We start from the raw sequence: 14,908 nt of genomic DNA on the forward strand, positions 1-14,908 counted from the left end.
CCTCTTCTAAGTGCGGTATGCGTACTTGACTGAAATCACCCAGCTTCCCGATTACGTGCGAACGCGCGCCAATCCTAGCGACGGTGGACTTCTCTGTCAACCAATATGAATGAACGTTATCGTTAATCAAGACTTTGCGTGCGTAGCGCTACGTCTGAATGCGAGGGAGTTGGCACCAGCGCTTGGTCGTTGGGAGTGAGATGCGTACTAGTAATATGGGGAGATCGATCCCGTGGTGGATCCCACTCCCTCAGTGCTGTCGACCAGTGAACGCGGTAATCAGGCAACGCTTCGCATACACACACATGCCTGCTAGCTCCCCCTCTTTCCATTTGCCCACACTTGACCACGTTCGCATGACTCGTGCTTGTTACGATCAACAGCAGCCTACATGTCGGTCAGCGCGGGCCACGAGCTCGTCACCGAGTCGTCCGACCACACCGTCTCTGTCGTTTTGGTCGTTGCAAGGGCGCCCGCATAGTACTTGGTCCAGAGCTCGGCAGCGACCGCGACCGGATCATCGACTCCGTGCGTCGGGTAGACTTTAGTGTCGTAGAGCCACTTGTGCTCAAAGGCACGCAGGAGGTCGTTTATCGCGGCGTCGTCGACCGGACGTTTGGCAGCGAATGCAGCGACGACTGCCTGGAGCCAGAGATGCCACCGCCCAAGGTAGTAGTCGCCAACGACACCGGCCCACTCTTTCCGCGCATAGTCGTTGAGAATGTCGTTGAGGCTCCATGTCGTGATTTGCACGCGCGCTTCAAACTCAAAGTACGCCGCGTCGCCCGATGCCTGGAGCCGCTTGGCGTCCGCAATCCAGCGGCCGAGGAGGAAGTCTGGGTGTGTCGCCAGGACCCGGTCGCAGTCCCACATCAAGGTCAGAATCGCATTGGCCTGGGCTCGCAGCACCGGGACCGTCGTCGTCGTTGGCGCGTGGTACAGGTCGAGAAACGTCTCGTAGTACGTGCTCATGAGGTCACTCAGACCTTGCCGGGCCACGTCGACGAGGTCGTGGGTGAAGGCGTCGGTGGTCGCGAGCCCGGGCGTGGCCGTCGCGGCGTCGAGCAGCTGGCGCCACGCGTCGCGCACCGGCTCGCCCCGCACTTTCAAATGGTGCAGCACGGGGCGGTACGCGAGCATGTTGAAGCGAGGTCGGAACGTCATGAGGTTGTTGTGCTTGTCACGACCGGAGTAGACGGCAGCGGTCAGCGACGTCCAGGCGGCTTGCGCGTGCGGCGACGCCACGTGGTACCGGCTACGCACGTACCGTGCCACGTAGCTCGACACGTTCAGCGGCGTCGACTGCCAGTTCATGTCGAGGCTGAGGTCGTACACGACGTAGTTTTGGAAAATGCCCTCCATCGTGAGCCCGAGACCGACCATGGTCCCATGGCTCTGCGCTTTCGCTGCAATAGGCGCCGATGCGAGGTGTGGGAGGTTGCCGTGCAGCCCGAGGTTGCCGCCAAAGGTGTGCAAGACGCAGAAGACCCAGTCCTTCCCATAGTAGTTTTTGGTGGGCGCGTAGAACGGAGCTTCCTCACTACAGAGCATTCTCATCTCTCATCCACATGGAAAAGAGAGCACACCTGTAGAGATCCAGCACGAGCATGCGGTGGTTTGGGACACCGTCGAGGTACGCTTGCACCTTGTCCTGCGTCCAGTAATCGCGCATCGAGATGAAGAGCCACGCTTGCATGAGCCAGACAGCGTTCGGGTCGACCGCCAGCATCGACTCGATGACCGCGTTGGACGAGGCGCGGAGATACGCGTGGTCCGACGTGTGCGGCAAGAGCTCGTTGTATGTATCCGCAGAGTACAGCGACGACGTGTAGCCGCCGTAGAGCGTTTGCTGCGTCGTCAAAAAGGCCTTGCCGACCGCGCGGTAGAGCGGGTCGGTCGGGTCGAGCATGTACACGCACGTGTAGTTGCGGTCAAAGCCGGCCCACTGGTCCGACTGCCGCATGCTCGCCGATGGGTACAAGGTGCGCATCTCGTCCGGGACATGGCCGGCAAACGCTGGCAGCGCCGGCAGCATGCCAAATTCACGGTACCGGCTGAGAAGCTTCAGCTGCAGCGCGTGCTGGGCGTCGATAAAGTGCTGCGGCAGGCGACCGAGCGGGCTCCAGTCGCCGCGGATGTTGCCCATGCGCTCCCACGCGAGATAGGCCGCGCCGCCAAGGAACCGATCAAGGCCTTGTGACGAGACATTAAAGTGTTTGAACGTCTCTTGCCACGTCTTTTCTTGGCCCGTGATCGCGAGCGGCATGTTGATGCCGTTGAGGACCATCCAGTCGACGTGCGTCTCCCACTGCGTCCAGTCCCACGCCCACATCGAGTACGAGTGCGTGCAAATGTTGAGGTAGTACGTGACCTTGGACGCCTTGGCCAGCGTCGTGCGCGATGGCACGGGCGGCAGCACGGGCGGCAGCCGCAGCGCGTGGTTGTCCCAGTTGACCTGCGTGTGGACGACGTCTTTCAAGTACGAATGGAGCGCGTAGCCCATCGCGGTGGCGCTCGAGCCCGAGATATGGATGCGACCGTCTTGCATGTCGATGGTCGCCACGTCGAGGCCGTTGTCGCCCAATGGCACGACCTCAAACGCGAGCTAGCGACGCACGTTAGCAGCGAGCGTCGAGGAGATGGCTATGTACCTGCGAGACGTATGGGAGGCCGAGGCGGCGCGCCACGAGGCTCTGCATGGCGCTCACAGCGTCGTGCGTCGGGAAGGCAAGGTCGACCTGCACCGCCACGGCCGCGACCACGGTCGTCGCCAGCCACCACACCCAACACGATCTTGACATCTTGAAAATTGCCATGCGGTGCAAAGTGGTGTGCTTCAAGCACGTTTAAACAGGTTAAACGACGTTTGTGAATGGTTAACGTGTTTAAACAGCTCGCTCGACACGGCGATTTCGCAAGGAGTGGACGAGATTTTTCGCGCAAGGCCGAGCGATCTAGAAGTCCAAGATCTAGAAGCACACACGCCACGAGATCCAAGATCCAAGCACAGAGCAAGCGAGCTCAAGCCAGTTCCCAGTGTCAATTGACCCTTCAACGCCAAAAACTTTTTAATCCTGACGTGACGGATCATCCTTGCAGTTATTACATTTAGGAAGTTGACCCGCCTCGCCCATCGCTGACATGACGGACACAATATGGACGGGATGTAGTCTAGTCAGGCTAATATGGCCAATTCCCGGACAACACTATGGTTGTTGTCCCAAGTATTAGTTTGGTCTTTATTGGGGAATATCGCCTGCGTACGACCTCGCGCGAGCTATCCCTCAGCGAGTGGGGTCCACCACGGGATGGATCTCTCCGTGCGCAGCTCACTCCCAACGACCAAGTGCTGATGCCAACGCCCATGCATTCAGGCGTAGCACAACGTATGCGAACTCTTTGTAAGAAAGATAACGCGGAACACGTTAACATAAATTTGTCGTGAGAGTCCAGAAACGGATCGAGGAACGCGCTCGGAAATGACGCTGGAGGACAGCAAGGCTCCAGGCTCCATCATGCCCCGGGGCACGAAGCATGCGACGACGACACTAAACGACGCCTGGCGGGCAAGTACCCCGATGCCCCGGGGCACAGGCACTTGGTGACGGTCCAGTCTGCCCCGGTACCCCGCAAGACACGCACAGTCAGCCCATCCGACCAATCAGCGCGCCCGCTCGCCATAGTCAAGCCTAATAACTCAGATAATCACAACCCTTTTCACATTCAAGCACACGCGTGCAGCCCGCGGATCCCAGCGAGTCCGGAGCTTCACGAGATTGGTGGAGAAGCAGGGTACGAAGACCCCTCGTACCCCGAGCAACATGAACGAACCCGAGACGGCCGTGGCGGCCTATGCCGCCCTCACGAAGACGGAGCGCGCAGCCGAGCCGGGCAAGCGAGCGCTGGCCAAGATGTGGGCCCTTCTCGCGGAGCCAGACCACTGGGCAGTCGCGCAAAAGTCCCTCGCTCACGCGCAAGGCTTCCCAATGGCCCAGAAGACCAGCGGGCCGGTCGTGTACACCAACATCCCGCACCGGAACCAGTGCGCGACCATCCTCATGGCGATCGCGGGCACGGCGTGGCAAACAGCGTTCCCGAGAAAAACGGCCGAGGACGCTTACGTCGAGTTTGACTGCCGCTCGACGGCCTTTATCGCACGGAAGGCACGGACGGACGCCGGTCTACAACGGGGCCCCCAAGACGACGACCTCGAGGCGTTTGTGCCGAGCCCAACGACCATGGCGATGATGACGATGGCCGACCAGCACAAGTCGTGGATGAGCTCGGCCGAAGTCTTGCGCACGTTCGAACGGATGCAACTGAAGGAGCACGAGCGCAAGACCGAGACGCCAACGCCGCAGCCGGTGCCCGAGCCGCCGACGCCGCAGCTGCTGCCCGCGCCCAAGGAAGGTGCGCCACTGACGCCACCCGAAGCTGGCGACCCGGAGTGGGCGGTCACGTTACGGTCGATTAGCCGTGCTCTGGAAGGACTCGTGGCACGAGCCGAGAACCCCCCACCCGTCCAAAAGACCACGAGCCCGACAAGCCCCAAGTCCAGCCTTGCAGCCTTTCGTCTCTCGAAGGTGCCGACGTTCATCCACAAGGAAGACGACAAACTCGCCCCTGCCGTTCACGTCCGGAGCGTCGAAGGCATGGCTCTCCATGGTCATGGCTCGGTGGCCATGCGCGTGACGATGTTTATCGACGCACTCGGCTCGAAGGAGCGTGCGTGGGTGTTCCACCTCATGAGCACGAAGAAGTTCGTCCCAGCGACGATGACCGAGAAGAACTGGGGCACACTCGTCGACGCGTTCTACACGGAGTACATCGGTGACAAGACGTACCGCGAGTCCATGTACGAGAAGGTCACGCAAAAGGACAACGAGCGCTTCACCGAGTACGTCATGCGGGTGGCGCTATGGGCCGCCGTGGCCGGCCAACAAACGGACGAAGAGCGCAAGATGCGGATCGTGGTACAAGGCGTGGTTGATCGACAGCTCCACGCTGCACTGTGGCAGATCAGCGAGGACTCGTTGTCGTGGGACGAGTTCGAGCACAAGGCCAAGCGGCTGATGGCGTCAGCCGACGCGCATGCACGAAAGGCCAAGAATACGCGGTCCAAGTCGTATCGCGTCGCCCAGGCGACCGTACCGACCGATGAGAACCTCCAGGTCACCGCCGCGCGGACTGGTGGGCCCCCGTCGCACGGTAACCAGATGCCGGCAGCGACACCCGCGCCATCGCCCGCGCCGTCCACTCCCGGTCGCACGGGGCAGGGCTGTCACGTGTGTGGCGAACCCGGACATTACCGCCAAAACTGCCCACAAGCCCAGCACCTCGCGTCGTGTGATTTTCACGGGGCGCACATTGGACACACGTCGGATGATTGCTACGTCCTCAAGAACGCGCGTCGGTATGCCGAGACCATGACGCGGGCCCAGACGGCGCAGTCCACGGACGACATGGCCGGCACGTCATCCCCGGAAGCCACTACCCCGACGCCGACGCCGGTTTTTCGGGAAGACCGCGCCTAAGAGCGAAGGCAGCGGTCAAGAAGGATACGGGAGCTCACGACCAGCCAGTGGCCAGCACGACCACTAGTGACGTCGAAATGAAAGTAATGTTGCGCCCCACGCGTTTGCGACCAACCGTTCTCCACGAAGCAGCAGAAGGAGGGAACGGACGGACGCAAGGGCGAGGGGCGCAAGGGGCGAGCGAGCCGCTCAACCCAATGGGAGCAGAAGATGCGTGGGTGAACGACAACATCACCACGCAGCAATACGACAGAAGACAATCCTCGGACGCGGCGCTAGCCACAGCGCGCACCGGGCACAACGAAGGAAGGAACTCGTCCACGGATACGGCGCTTGCTACAGCGCGTGACGAGGACGACGAAGGAAGAACCCCGTCCACGGATACGGCGCTTGCCACAGCGCGTGACGAGGACGACGAAGGGCGCACACCACTCTCGGAAACACGGTCCGAGGAGTGCAGCGAAGAGGAGCCAATCCCGGTCGAGGTGCCGGCAGCGGCGAGCCGGGAAGACGACACCGTCTCGCCATCGGAGGATCCGGACGGAGTCCCAACACAGTGGCCGGGGATGACATCCTCCAGACACTCGCCACCGTTCTCGCACCGGAAGAGATCGACAACGTGGGCGACGTCCAAGAGGTCGGCGACATGGGTACTGCGGACACGATGGGTCGGCGGGCCGGACGCGCCGTCATCGCGTACCCGGAGTGGTCAGCGGTGGGACGCGACGCCGGGAAGTGGCAGCACCATTATCGACGATGGCGCGCAGCAGATGTCGAGTCCGGTGCGCCGACGGTCCACACGATTGTGCCTGGTGATCTCGAAGTCCATCGCGTGCACTTTGAGCGGTGCGAACTCGTCGAGTCTGGATATCCACAACTGCTTGTACCGGCGGTGTGCGATGGCGAGCCGTCCAAGCTGCTTTTCGACACCGGTGCGATGGTCTCTCTGCTCAGCGAGAATCATCACTGGCTACTCGGGTCACCAACGCTTACGCCTTTCCCGCGCGGTATCAAGGGCGTTGGCGGCGGCCATCTCGCTGTACTCGGCCAATGCCTCGTCACGATCCAACTCGGCCAGTCGACGTTCGTGCAGCCGTTCGTGGTATGTCCAGGACTCACCCGCGATGGCATCCTGGGCATGGACTTCGTGTTGACGCACGGCGTGTCTATGATCTCACTGCGCGACGAGATCACCCTCCAGCTCGCCTCGTCGGGAGCCGCGCAGGACCCAAGCCCAAACGAAATTGAGGTGGCGGACGCCGGGATGGTCGTCGTCGCAGCAAGCAACGTCGAAGAAGCAGCCCCGTGGGTCACGGAGCTTCAAGAACGATATGCCAACATGTTTGCGCGAAAAGGAGAGCCAATACGGCAGACCCCCGTCTACGAGCATCACGTCCAAGTCGTCGGCGAGCCGGTGTGCCAATCCTACTACGCGATGGGGCCAAAGAAGCGACGGCTCACCAACGAAATCGTGCGGCAGATGGAGCGCGACGGGATTGTCGAACGGGTGGAAGAAAGCGAGTGGGCACACCCCGCCTTCATCCTCCCCAAGGGTGACACGATCGACTACGAGGACCCGAGCAAGTGGCGGCTCGTGAACGACCTCCGACGAATCAACGCACAGACCGTCGTCACGGCGCATGCAATCCCTCGAATCCCGGACGTGATCGACCGCGTGGCCAAGTCGAGCCGCTTCACGGTCTTCGACTCCGCCTCGTCGTTCTGGCAAGTCCCGCAGTCCGATGGTTTCCGCTTCGTTTTCATCACGGAGGACGGCATGTACCGCCCCACCGGCATGTTGATGGGCGGCGTCACCTCGGCGGGCGCGATGCAAGGTTTTATGGTCCACACGCTGCGCAAGTACTTGGGCCTTTTTGTCGAGGTGTACATTGATGACGTCATCGTGCACTCGGTCGATCCGTCAAAACACCATGAACACGTCGAAGCTGCCCTCGAACTCATGCACGCGGGCGGCTGGACGCTACGCAAGGAGAAGTGCATCTGGAACGCGTCGCGCGTGGAATACCTCGGCCATGTCCTTGAGGGCAACGGTGTGGTTCGCCCGAAGGAGACCCTCATCAAGACGATTATCAGGACGCCCGCGATTCGATCCAGTGACGAGCTTCGCGAGTTCCTTGGCCGCATCTCGTATTACCGCCGGTTCATGCCCGGGTTCGCCACGGCTGCCGCGCCACTCTACGCGTCGGTGAACAAGACGCCGTTCTCGCTCGATGAGGAGGGCAAGACAGCGGTTGCCCGGCTCATCGAGATGGCCAACAAGATCAACTCGATATGCGCACCCGACGAGTCGAAGGAATACAACTTGACGGTGGCGGCCGACTTTGAGTTCATCGGGTGCGTACTGTCGCAGACGCATGACGGCACGGAACGCCCGCTTGGCTTTGCGAGCACTCGACTCACCGAGCACGAGCTCCGCTACACACGCGTCGAGAAGACGATGCAAGCCGTACGACTCGGCCTGCGTCAGTGGCGACACCTGCTCGACCCCGGAAGGGTCAACGTGCTCACGACGGAAGCCAACTTGTCCTGGGCCGTGAGCAGCCTCGCGCTCTGCGGGCGCTTGGGCAAGTGGCAAGCCGAGATGGCCCAGTTCAACCTGCACGTGAACATGTGTCGTACACGACAACACTACCCAGCCGAGCTCCTCCTCGGCCGTGAACCACGACTCGACGCGACGGTCACGCTACGAGCACCGGCGTTCGAATGGCCATGCATGGAGAAGGACGCGCTGATCCTCGCGAGCGACGGAGCCAACCGCGGCGGAGCCGTGAGCGGCTATGGTTTCTGTATCTGGGACGGACGCAAGAATGAGCTCCTCCATGTCGACGGCCGGCGAGGCCAAGGAGACGTCACGGTCAATCAGCAGGAGGCAGCAGGACTCGAAGCGGCTTTACACGCGGCGCAGAGTCGCGGAGCTCGGGTTGTCGTCACGTTCAGCGACTCGCTTCTTCTGTGCAACCTTATCCACAAGGTGTACCGGCCGCAGAACGAAGAGCTCCGGAAGCGTATCGCAGCGATCCAACGCGTACTCGCCAGCTTTGATGCGTGGGTCGTGCACCACATACCCCGCGAGCACAACCAGGCGGCCGACTTTGTGGCCAACTGGTTCATGGACGCTGACGAGGACGAGGCCACGCGAGGCATCCGAGCGACGACGCAGCTTCGCCCGGCCGACGTGCACTCATGGATACTAGCCAATCACGTCGCGCCACCGTGGGCCAACGCACCTCAGTACATGACCAACGATGGTCCAGAGCCAACGGTCGCCTCCGCTCGACTCGACGACGAGCACGACGACGGTCTCGCCGCTGAAAGACGACAACGGTTGCGGGCAGCGCAACTGGGCACACCCTGGATGGCGCGTTTCATTGCCATCCTCGAAGACACGGACGACGTGACGCCATCGAAACCCGACCGGCAGGACGTGAGCGAGTACTGCATGGAAGACGGTGTGCTCTGCAAGCTGGTGTATTACGGGCCGAGTCAACGCAAGGCTACGGCAGCCCGACCAGTATCGGTGATTCCCTCAACCCTGCGAGCACCGATCATGGCAGAAGCTCACGCGGGCCTCGATGAGTCGCACGGAGGACAGCAAGAAACGTACGACAAGCTCCGGAGTGTCGCCTTCTGGCCCGGCATGCACGGCGACGTGAGTCGGTATGTCGCCGCGTGCGTGCGGTGCCAATCCGCGAAGCACCCACGGCATTTGACGAAGGCGAAGAGCGGGCGTACAAGAATGGGCTACGCCCCGATGGATGCACTCGCAGTGGACCACGCTGACTTGCCTTCTCGAGAGACGACCAAGGGCAACAAGCACATCCTCGTGGTTACAGACCTCTTCACCCGATATGGTGCATTCCAGTCCCCGACGTCAGTGCACGAACGACGGCCCGGGCTCTCCACAAGCACGTTATCCAGCCGTTCGGCGCGCCGCGCGCACTTACGTCGGACCGTGGCAAGGCGTTTGTCAGCAAAGTGAGCAACTGCCTCTACGACATGTTCAACATCAAGCACAATCCGACGACGGCATACCGACCCCAAGCCAACTCGATCGTGGAACGTGTCAACCGCGTGATCAAGGAACGGCTCCGCGCCATGATCTTGGCAACCGACGACTGGGACGAGCATCTCGGCGCCATCAACGCAGCCTACAACCGCAGCATCCACAGCGCCACGGGCTACGCGCCAGCATTTGCGTTCTTCGGTCGGGAACTCTTCACGCCGACTGAGCGGATGCTGCATCGTGGCGCGACGACCGAGTACGCCGATTGCGCCGACTTTGTCCGAGCCATCCTCCCGCGGTCGGTTGAAATGGCTGACGAGATCCGCACGGCCGATGAGGCGGCACGCGAACGCAACCGGGCCGCGATCGACGCCAAGAATGCCGAGTGGACGAAGGCGGGCGGCGCGGCGGCCGGGAATTACGTCATCGGTGACCTCGTGTGGCTACTCGTGCCTATCGGGGCCGACCCCGACGGCAAGCTGCCAGCTCGCAAGCTCCGGAGCGCATGGAAGGGGCCGCTGCGGGTGCTGTCCCGGACGGGAGTCACGTACCGACTGGGCATCCCCACGGGAGGCGTTTTGCCCTCGGCCGTGCATGCCAATCGTATGCGCCCGTTCACAGACGAAACGGTCTCGCCGACGGTGCCGACCGACGACGCGGACGTCTCCGGCGTTGACTGGTTTGCCCCTATGGACGCGCTGCTCGACCGTGCACAGCTCGTACGCAACCGACGCCACAACTGGCGCGTCGTCGAAGTCCTCCAACATCATCCACGCAGCGCCCGCGAGCAAAGATGGCGTGTCCGATGCGATGACGGCGTCCAACGTCGCGTGAGTGAGCAAGAAGTGCCCGAAGACATGATTACACGGTTCGTCAGCAAGGTAAGCCATGTTGACGAAGTCACGCAAGTCTATCTCGACGACTTGCGTGACGGCCTACCCGCTTCGGCGGAGTAGGCCGATGAACGAAGTTACTAGGCCAGCTACGGTCAGAGCTCGGTGTCGCGCCACTTGCCAAGGCTTGGGCAAGTGCCGTACTCGTTCTTGCACGGCAGGCCGCGACGAGGTTGAACCTCGCAGGCCATGGCCGGGCGCAGCGAAGCCTCGAGACAGACAAGGTTAGTGGGCGCACAGCTGGCGCGCAGCCAGCTTTTGCCACGCAACCGCGTCCGAGCCCGAACAACTCCCACTTCTCCGACGGCCCCAAACGGCCGCCGTGGGCAATGTCGTGAGAGCCCAGAAACGGATCGAGGAACGCGCTCGGAAATGACGCTGGAGGACAGCAAGGCTCCAGGCTCCATCATGCCCCGGGGCACGAAGCATGCGACGACGACACTAAACGACGCCTGGCGGGCAAGTACCCCGATGCCCCGGGGCACAGGCACTTGGTGACGGTCCAGTCTGCCCCGGTACCCCACAAGACACGCACAGTCAGCCCATCCGACCAATCAGCGCGCCCGCTCGCCATAGTCAAGCCTAGTAACTCAGATAATCACAACCCTTTTCACATTCAAGCACGCGCGTGCAGCCCGCGGACCCCAGCGAGTCCGGAGCTTCACGAGAGATGAAAGATCTTCAACACCACATGTTCCATTGCCGTCATGTACCGGAACCACAGTGTGCCACACCGACCCCGTGCAAAATCCGTTCTCACTTGCTACGCCGTGTTGGTAACCAAGATCGTCAGCGATGTGCTCGAATGTGCTGTGATTCGTTTGATTCATTGGATGTTTCATTTTAATTTCAATCAGGGATCGATAGGCGTTTGCTTCGTTCAAGTAATCTTGGTGTTTGCATTGGGTAGGCTATTTTGCTGAAGAAATAGCGTTGGAGTCTGCACCAGTCGACTTGCCGAGCGCGATCAGTGTGCAGTAACAGCAGGCCTCATAATACAGTAATATATAATTCGTAATAATGTAAGATTGTGTGTGGGCAATGTTTACTGGACACCGCTCTAGCTTCATGTCATGTTTAAAAACTCCTGTGTGTCGATGTCAATGGTATTCTCACTTTCAAATCGTCTCAGTATGGTCCGCATCACGTCTCTCGCGCTCCTCGCCTCGGCAGCCATCGCGGCGCCCATCTCGTACCTCAAGGTACAACACAAAACCAAGCAGACCGAAGGCATTGAAATCGTCGGCGGCAAGGAAGCCGAGATCGGCAAGCACCTGTACGTCTCGGGTCTCCGCGAAGTCGCCACGGGCCCCAACTACTGCGGTGGCGCCGTCATCTCGCCGACGACGATCCTCACGGCCGGCCACTGCGCCTACGGCGACTGGATCAAGTACGTCTCGATTGGCTCGCATTACCTCAGCGGCTCCAAGGACGGCGAGCGCATCCAGGTCAAGAAGATCGTGCTACACCCCAAGTTCAACTATGACACGATGGTCTACGACTTTGCGATCCTCGAGCTCGCCAACGCGACGACCGTGACGCCGATTGAGGTTCTCTTTGACGAGAAGGACGCGGCCGGTGCTCCCGGTGTCCTCGGCATGGCCCGTGGCTGGGGCACGACCTCGTCGGGTGGCTCGCAGTCGAACGTGCTCAAGGAGGTCGGCCTCAAGCTCTGGTCCAACACGGACTGCCGGGCCGCTTTCGACAAGCTCAACAATCCGTCGGTACCTCCCATCGATGTCGCGATGATCTGCGCCGGCGGCGTCCAGGGCGAGGACACGTGCCAGGGTGACTCGGGTGGCCCGCTCACGGTCACCAAGAACGGCAAGGACGTGCTCGTCGGTCTCACGAGCTGGGGCCTCGGCTGCGCCCAGGCCGGTCTCCCGGGTGTGTACGCGCGCCTTTCGTACGCCAAGGAGTTTCTTGCGCCGTACCTCCCCAAGCCGGCTTGCGAAGGTTAGGTGACAGCATGTCGACGTAACTGCAATTTTGTGATGATTTTATGTTATCAATTTGGTATTGATGCCGTCGGTGTATGAAAGCAGCTCTCAGCGTATGAGTGCTGAGAATAGAGGAAGAGTTGTTAAGAGCTAGGGGAGAGAATATCATCATGGGCAAAAGACACGTCGCTTGACGCGTCTTTGATCACAATTGATCGAGGTACAGCATGGTTGAGAGCAAATGGCAGCCGCCACGTGCGGCATGCCTCTCGGGCGAAAGACGCGGTGGTTGCAAGCCAACGGTGCTGTTGTTGAAGTGAGTCATTATTATGCATTAAGTTCTTGCTTGCTACTTGCGTTCTGCTTGGCGCATGCCGAGTGGCGTCATGTGGCAAGCCCACGGTGTGAGATCGGCCATGTACTACGGCGACGGCTCGTTGAAGAAACCGCTGCGCCGTCCTTGGCGATTCAACTGGTAGCGTTTTGTGGTGTTGTCGCCACTCTGCAACTTGATGCGCCAAACCTACGATTGTGCAGCATGAGAGGCTCCATGGCAACGAAGATGACGTTCGACCGCATGGATCGGGCAACCGGGATCTGCCATTGTCGGTGCAAACACCTATCGGCCTCTGCCAAGAGTAGGTGCAGCAGTCGCCCCTGGTTCTGCTTGAGAAGGTCTTGTTCGGGTGCTCTGTGGTGATGCGAGTGTCGATCAATTCTTTATGGAATGCAAGCAATTGATGTGATTGGTGCTGGTTGCCCCGCGCCGCCGCCTGCGCAGCCACGGCCCGGCGAGCGAATGAAGATGAAGGAGATTGCTAGTCGAACTCTTTGTAACAACGAAGATAACGCGAAACACGTTCATATATGGTGCTGGTTGTTGTTGAAGTGGGGCGACTACAACGGGAACTGCGGTTTAGGCAACGGCTGAAGATGACGCGCTTGCTTGTCGAAAAACACAGCTTCACACGAGCCGCGAGAAACTACTCCACCTGACCATAGTCTTTGGTCCGGTTGCAGCATGCCCTGGTCCAACCGCGTTCGTGGGTTGCTGAGGCTTTGAGAGGCAGCGGACGCAGCGATGGAGTCCAGCGAGTCGTGTAGCGTGACGTTAGAGTCTCCACCAACGATGTCGATTGGGCTCAACTCGGGAAAAACGCTCAAAGCGATACCGCGAGAGGGTCGAGTGCATACTGTCAACTCTTCTTGGCAAGAGCACCTCGTTATATCTGCAACTACTGGTTGTGGTCAAATCGACAAGAGTCTTGTGCATTGGAAATGCTATTGTATTGAAAACGACTTGGTAAAAACTAACTAGCTCGCCTCAATTCGGCCGTGGCGGCCCACACACATACGACGACGGCACAAGGGTCCACGCTGCTTAGCAAGCCGGCTTGGGGAGGTACGGCTCAATGAAGTCCTTGGCGTACGAGAGGCGCGCGTACACACCCGGGAGACCGGCCTCGGCGCAGCCAAGGCCCCAGCTCGTGAGACCGACAAGCACGTCCTTGCCGTTCTTGGTGACCGTGAGCGGGCCACCCGAGTCGCCCTGGCACGTGTCCTCGCCCTTGACGCCACCGGCGCAGATCATCGTGACGTCCACGGGGGTCAAACCCGGCTCGTTGAGCTTGTCGAAAGCGGCCTGGCAGTCCTTGTTGGACCAGAGCTTGAGGCCGACCTCCTTGAGCACGTTCGACTGCGAGCCACCCGACGAGGTCGTGCCCCAGCCACGGGCCATGCCGAGGACACCGGGAGCACCGGCCGCGTCCTTCTCGTCGAAGAGAACCTCAATCGGCGTCACGGTCGTCGCGTTGGCGAGCTCGAGGATCGCAAAGTCGTAGACCATCGTGTCCATGTCGAACTTGGGGTGGTGCACGATCTTCTTGACCTTGATGCGCTCGCCGTCCTTGGAGCCGCTGAGGTAGTGCGAGCCGATCGAGACGTACTCGATCCAGTCACCTTCGGCGCAGTGGCCGGCCGTGAGGATCGTCGTCGGCGAGATGACGGCGCCACCGCAGTAGTTGGGGCCCGTGGCGACGTCGCGGAGACCCGAGACGTAGAGGTGCTTGCCAATCGCGGCCTCGCCACCACCGACGATTTCAATCGTGTTCGTCGACTGGTGGTCGCCCTTGATGTAGTGGACGATGGGGGCGGCCTGGACGGCGGCGACGGCGGCGAGGGCAAAGACAGAGGCGGCTTGGACCATGGTGCTCAAATTGAAAAGTAAGTGAGGTGGAGTCGCTAGCTGGTGCTTCAAAGCGGGTTCTGGTCTGGTTAGACAGAGTGGCATCGCTCGGCATCCTGTGCGGCTGATCAGCCGCATGGACGAGGTAAACCCTACACCTAGTAGCACTTCACGATTCCAGAATTTGCTCCCATTTGTAAGATTCTGAGTTGGTTATTTCGAGGCGCTCACATCGGAGTAGCCTGTGGACGGCGAACGTAGGTAGCAAACAAACTTTATGGGAGCTGTGGATGGTCGTAGCGACAGTCTCTCATCTATAATCGTTTCGAATG

General features: G+C 60.5%; 4 protein-coding genes across 4 annotated transcripts; 2 read left to right on the plus strand and 2 right to left on the minus strand.

Annotated features, from left to right (window-relative positions):
• Positions 1-387: 387 nt before the first annotated feature.
• Positions 388-2,699, minus strand: SPRG_20681 (hypothetical protein; the record flags this gene model as incomplete). The annotated part of the gene is made up of 3 exons (XM_012348391.1): positions 388-1,540; positions 1,587-2,605; positions 2,652-2,699. 3 exons carry the CDS (start codon positions 2,697-2,699, stop codon positions 388-390), a joined length of 2,220 nt encoding a protein of 739 aa, XP_012203781.1.
• A 1,122-nt stretch (positions 2,700-3,821) lies between these two features.
• SPRG_20682 (hypothetical protein) lies at positions 3,822-5,534 on the plus strand (the record flags this gene model as incomplete). Its single annotated transcript, XM_012348392.1, has 1 exon — positions 3,822-5,534. The coding sequence occupies one exon, from the start codon at positions 3,822-3,824 to the stop codon at positions 5,532-5,534; it is 1,713 nt and encodes a 570-aa protein (XP_012203782.1).
• A 6,050-nt stretch (positions 5,535-11,584) lies between these two features.
• On the plus strand, positions 11,585-12,412 carry SPRG_20684 (hypothetical protein; the record flags this gene model as incomplete). The annotated part of the gene is made up of 1 exon (XM_012348393.1): positions 11,585-12,412. One exon carries the CDS (start codon positions 11,585-11,587, stop codon positions 12,410-12,412), a length of 828 nt encoding a protein of 275 aa, XP_012203783.1.
• Positions 12,413-13,772: 1,360 nt separating this feature from the next.
• On the minus strand, positions 13,773-14,597 carry SPRG_20685 (hypothetical protein; the record flags this gene model as incomplete). The annotated part of the gene is made up of 1 exon (XM_012348394.1): positions 13,773-14,597. One exon carries the CDS (start codon positions 14,595-14,597, stop codon positions 13,773-13,775), a length of 825 nt encoding a protein of 274 aa, XP_012203784.1.
• Positions 14,598-14,908: the final 311 nt, after the last annotated feature.

The sequence above is a fragment of the Saprolegnia parasitica genome (assembly GCF_000151545.1).
Source record: "Saprolegnia parasitica CBS 223.65 unplaced genomic scaffold supercont2.43, whole genome shotgun sequence".
Taxonomy (NCBI): Eukaryota; Oomycota; class Saprolegniomycetes; order Saprolegniales; family Saprolegniaceae; genus Saprolegnia; species Saprolegnia parasitica.